General features: G+C 36.9%; 3 gene segments (V, D, J or C); all 3 read left to right on the top strand.

Moving 5' to 3' along the window:
- Window positions 1-313: 313 nt before the first annotated feature.
- On the top strand, window positions 314-854 carry LOC118803298. The segment is given in 2 exon segments: window positions 314-417; window positions 511-854. Coding segments are annotated over 2 exon segments (384 nt in total).
- Window positions 855-2,716: 1,862 nt separating this feature from the next.
- On the top strand, window positions 2,717-3,245 carry LOC118803297. The segment is given in 2 exon segments: window positions 2,717-2,780; window positions 2,923-3,245. Coding segments are annotated over 2 exon segments (366 nt in total).
- A 1,094-nt stretch (window positions 3,246-4,339) lies between these two features.
- LOC118803283 lies at window positions 4,340-4,831 on the top strand. The segment is given in 2 exon segments: window positions 4,340-4,419; window positions 4,524-4,831. Coding segments are annotated over 2 exon segments (351 nt in total).
- Window positions 4,832-6,000: the final 1,169 nt, after the last annotated feature.

Genomic DNA, 6,000 nt, shown 5'->3' with positions numbered 1-6,000 from the left:
ATCGTTGAAAAATGCATATCTGGCTTTGGACAGTACTGTAAAAAATAAATATTCTTTGTATATTTAAAACTCTGCCCGATGAACGCAATGTCCAGATTATGTTCATCAAACACAGAGAGTCAGAATAAATATCAATCTGAGTGATGCTGAGAAGTTATTTCACTCAGGTTTTATTTATATTCCAGTAGGGGGCGCCCTTCATTCAAAAGCAGACCTATCTATTGTTCTCCTAAAGCCAGAGCAGCAGAGTCTCACATCACTGAGCTGTTATGCAAACTCTTCATCAAACTCCTCTATATGTAGAGTGAATGAAGGACAGTTTGTAGAGGATCTCCAGGTTTCTGGTGTCTCTGATCAGCTCCAGCTCCACAAACACCATGTTCCTCACGTCTTTACTGCTGCTGCTGATTGCAGGATGTGAGTCTGTTATCTCTCTCAATGAGGAACCAGATTAATGCAGTAAACTGACCAACCACATTTAACCTGCTGTGTCTTCGTGTCTCTGTTTAGGTGTCCACTCTCAGGTTGTTCTCACACAGTCTGAGAGGTCAGTAACAGTGGCTCCAGGTGGATCCCAGAAACTAACCTGTGCAGGCAGTGGATTCAGTGTCGGGGGTGCTAACATGCACTGGGTCCGACAGGCTCCTGGAAAAGGACTGGAATGGATTATTTACTATTATGATGAGAGTAACAAAAACTCAGCCCAGTCAGTTCAGGGCAGATTCACAGCATCCAAGGACAGCTCTAATCTCTACCTGCACATGAGTCAACTGAAGCCTGAAGACACTGCAGTGTATTACTGTGCCAGAGACTCACTGTGGTGGAACTCAGACAGACAGCTGTACACAAACTAGAGCACAGTATAAACAGAGGGAGGTGAACTCTGTAACAGCCTAATAAAGAGGATAATGCCATGAAAAGACAGACTAAGCTTGTCTGAAGATTTTTGTTTTATTAACTACATAATATGTTTATATGTAGGGTTGATATATTCAATCACTATTTATTTGTCATTATGACTGGTCCATACTCTGCTCACAAACATATTCTTCTATAATAATTGCTTGGTTGGACAAGCTTCACAGAATGTTGGCAAATTCCCTTTTAACCAAATGGGGAATTAATATATAAGGTAAATTTAATTATAATTCCTTAATCCTAAATGCTTGAATATACTTCACAATGACAATTCAATGTCATGTTTATGGACAGTTTGAAGGAATATGAAAAACAATTTAGTCCATATCAGAATATTTCTCCAGTGTCAATACTAAGTAATACACAGCTGGAACTGCATATTCTGCAGGGCAACAGTAAAAATAGATGTTTTATCAGGAAACAATACATTTCCCTGTGAATTTTTGACTTTGACTAGAAACTTTGAAATGAAATGAACACAAAGTTTTCCTGGAATTGATTGAATCTACGTCCAATTAGCCAGAAAAACAAAAGCAAAATCAGCTCAGCCAGATATAAACAATATTTTTCACTGTGGGAACAAAACCTTGTTAAAAATTGTTTAATATAATTCCAGCTGCTGTTTACATGGTGTCAATATTCTTTTGACAAGCAGACCAACAAAAATGACACAAAATGATGCAGAATAAAATCATTACATTTATTTACATTCATATATAATGAGCTACCATGACAGATTTTTAATACCACATTTTTTTAAGTGGTTGTTTTTCCTAGTTTGACCCTTTGAATTGTCCACAGTTCCTGCTTGAAGTCCAGCTGTTGGTGTGCTGTATGTATCTATGACCTTGTGACTGTGGCCCTTATTATAAACACAGCTTATAGCTGTCACCTTCTATTGATGGCTCTCTTGTTAAAGTTATTTGTACTTTCTGTGACAGTTTATAATCAAACTACACCTAAAATGTCATTTACAAGCAAAACACATCATTGATGCTGGCAATATCACTGATATCAGCACAGGTAGCACTGGAGGCAGTCTACACCGGACAGTGCTCACAGGAGGACTATGGATACATTAACGAGCAGCGAACTAAAAAAAATGAAACTGCAAAGTGGAAACATAAAGTTCCCCTTGAAACAAGACATAACAGTGGTATGAGAGTGAAAGGCTGCAATCATTAAACATTAGAACATGCAGCCACTGTTGCTCTTATTAGACGTGCTCTCATTGGAAACTGGATGCACACTGTTTCATGTTGGCCTTTTTTCACAGAATTGTATGGTCATATAGCTATAACACTGCTTTTAGATCTCTCTCTGGGATTTAGTGTGTGTTCAGCTAGAACAACTGAATCAACGGTGTTGCTGCACCACTGCTTTTGGATGGCAGCTGTAAAAGAGTGGGAATAAAAGACATGCCACCCTTACTGTCTTCAAACACTAGGGGGCGATTGGTAGCGTCATCTTTTCCTTTTGCAAAATTAAAAAAGACTTAAAACTTTAAGACAATCAATCAGGTTTCTTACTCTTTTTTGTGTGTGAACAGAATCAGCTACATTATAGAATCTCACTGTATCATTCAATCAATGTGAACTGGGCTTAAAACAGTACATTATTTACTGACATCACCATCTTGGCAAATATTCCCCTTCTGCTAAAGAAAAATGACAAATTCTCCTTTACAGCTGTGAGGAAACTCAGTGGGACGTTTATGACTGTGTGAACTCTATGCAAAGTGATTAAGGCCTCCTGTATGAAAAGGATTGTGTTCCCTTCACTCCACTGCAGATCAGAACAGCATCTTCAACAGACAGTCATGTTCTACACATTTCTGCTATTGCTGACCACAGCAGCAACCTGTGAGTCTCTTTATGGACTGCAATATAAACAATTACCAATATAAACCACACAATTCATCACTAGTTTTACCTGGAAACATGCAGAACTGATTGTTTGTATGGTATAAATGAACAAGACCATCTTTCTCTTTCTTCATTCCAGGTGTGAAATGTGATATTGGACTAATTCAGCCGAGTTCAGTGCTTATAAAGCCAGGAGGGTCTCTGACCATCAGCTGTAAAGTATCTGGTTATTCAGTTACTGATAACAGCTACGTGACAGGTTGGATTAGACAGCCTGCAGGGAAAACTCTGGAGTGGATAATCCACATCTGGGGTGGTGGGAGTATTTACCAAGAAGAGTCTCTGAAAAGCAAGTTCAGTATTTCTAAAGACGCCTCCAGCAGCACAGTGACTTTACAAGGACAGAACATGCAGCCTGAAGACACAGCTGTTTATTACTGTGTGAAGAGACCACCACAGTGATATAAACATATTCAAGACCCTGACAAAAACATCTGCATATACAGCATTCACACACACACAGCTAAAGACAGCATGTTCAAATTCCTAAAATGAGTATGATAAAATGTATGATATGCATGCAGACATTGAAATTCAGAACATATACAGCTAACAAACTCCAGATATTTATGTTTGTGATAAGATATAATAAAAGGCTTTCTTCTGGCACACCTATGAAGTTTATTAGTTTAATAAATGGTGGCATCTCTATAATCATCCTCACTGTGAGTAAAGTCAAAATACACATCATCTTCTATGCAGGTTTACTACAGCTCTGGTTGTTTTAAACTGCCCTGAATAACGGATATGAGAATTTTCAGTGGATGATGATTCCTGAAAATCTCAGATGAAATATGTACAGGATCATATTTCAGTCATAGGGTTGTGCTAAGAGTTCATTCATGTTTCAGTAGGTGGTGTCTAATGACTAATGTGCTCTGAATGCCAGTGCTGAATTTGTTCACATCACCGACTTGTTATGCAATTTTGTTATCAAATCCCTTCTCTACATATTGAGTAGTGTGGAGAGGTTTGGAGTTCATGACAGAAGAGAACTGAAGAACAGAGGGAGACAATAGAGAGAGGTGTCTTTCACTGGAATGAGAGATGTGAGGGGTTGGATATCAGAGGAAATAAATAAGAGTAAAGAGCTGTTTAAACATTCAGAACAGTGTGGATAACAGAACTGAAGTAACTATATGAACATGATCCCCCTGAAAGTTCCTTATTAACTACATTTCATAAAAGGTCCCACACTTTGAAGATGTTTTGAGAAGATTCCACTGACTCTGTTTGAAGACATGCTGGGATTAGTATATACAGTAATATGAACATATGTATGTTGTACATTGTTATTATAAATAAAAGTGTTGCTGCTTGTATATATTGAAAAAAGGGTGAAGAAGTGGAGCTTTACATGCACCATGTTAAATAATTTCACTCTGCTCCGTGTCTTAAATAGCTTTTCCTCTCACAGACCATTAAATAAGCAAATACAAGCTCCTCCCAGAATGATCTTTATTTTACAAGATGAGATCCTCTCAAGCTGTGGAGAACAGAGAAGATCCCACAGGTCCAACTTCAACACCAACCATGTTCTCTACATCTCTACTGCTCCTGCTGGCAGCTGCATCCTGTGAGTTACTCAGTTGACAACACATTTCACTCTGTCAGAATGCTACTTAACTTTTGTTTATGTCCAATAATATATACCTATATCTTTGTATTTTTGATCTACAGGTGTTCACTGTGAGGAACTGACTCAGCCTGGTTCCATGGTGGTCCGTCCAGGCCAGAGTCTGACCATTGACTGCAAGGTTTCGTATTCAGTTACAAGCTATCATACAGCTTGGATCCGACAGTCTGCAGGAAAAGCTCTGGAGTATATAGGATACATCAATAATGGTGGGAGCACAGCTTACAGTGATAAACTGAAAAACAAGTTCAGCATCTCCAGAGACACTGGAACCAACACAATAACATTACAAGGACAGAATCTGCAGACTGAAGACACAGCTGTGTATTACTGTGCGAGAGACTCACAGTGACACTAACTAATGAACACGACTTACAAAAACCCAGAGCTGATACTCAGGAGTCTGTTCACAGGAAGAGAACATTGCAAATGCTTATGTAATTTTAACAATTTATGTACGCAAAACACAACTAGCAATTTAATCAAAAACAAAAGTTTGACCCATTTGATTGACTCGATCCAATGCCCACATCAAATAAAGGTAATAGAAAAATTATATTCACAGGAATTGAAGGGAACATTGAAATGCTTATGCCTTTAACCATTTATGAATGCAATACACAACTAGCAAAGTCCTGCTAAAAAAATTTCATATACAGTTATTGTTGAATAAAGTTTAGGACAAGTTTGTGCCGATTCATCATTACAGACAAAATGACCCATTTGATTGTCACGATCTACTGCCAACATCAAATAAAGGTCATAGAAAAAAGATTAGTTCTATATGAACTAGAAGAAAATACATAAGAACAAAGTCCATTTACTGTAAAGCTACATCACTCCTGTGCTTGACTTCATGTAGATAATGATGATTCATTAATCAATTCACAGTTAGAGGAAATAAACTGGATCTGCAGACCATTCTGATTTTATTGCACAAAGGGAAAATCTGGTGAAGGGGGCAGATGCTTCTACCCGAGGTAAAAAGACCAATCTTGCAATAACTTGACATATTTGTTTTACAGAATGTAAAAATCAAACAATATATACACTTTGTACTTTTCAAAAAAAAAATTCAAGGTAAAAAACTAAAGAAAGAAAGAAAGAAAGAAAGAAAGAATAAATAAAAAGACAGTGAGGCCTCTATCAATATATGTTTTAAGAATACCACTACATTTTAATAAGCTAAGACAAAAAATAATTAATAACAGTAATATAGAAATATTTGAAACAGCTTTTTTTTTTTTCATTTATCAAATAATTATATTAACTGAATAGAAACTTCATGCATATTTATTCAATGGCCTTCTTCTTCTTAATATTCTTCTTCTTCTTCTTCTTCTTCTTCTTCTTCTTCTTCTTCTTCTTCTTCTTATTATTATTATTATTGTTGTTGTTGTTGTTGTTGTTGTTGTTATAGTAGAAGTGTGGCAAAAATAATATCAAAAACTGTTTTAACAGACCATAATCAACTCCTTTATGACTGTCTCATGAAAATTCACCTTAAAAATATTTTTGGGG

The sequence above is a fragment of the Colossoma macropomum genome, unplaced genomic scaffold, assembly GCF_904425465.1.
Source record: "Colossoma macropomum unplaced genomic scaffold, Colossoma_macropomum, whole genome shotgun sequence".
NCBI classification, from domain to species: domain Eukaryota; kingdom Metazoa; phylum Chordata; class Actinopteri; order Characiformes; family Serrasalmidae; genus Colossoma; species Colossoma macropomum.
The sequence above is the reverse complement of the archived record's forward strand: the minus strand, read 5'-3'. Positions and strand labels throughout refer to the sequence as shown.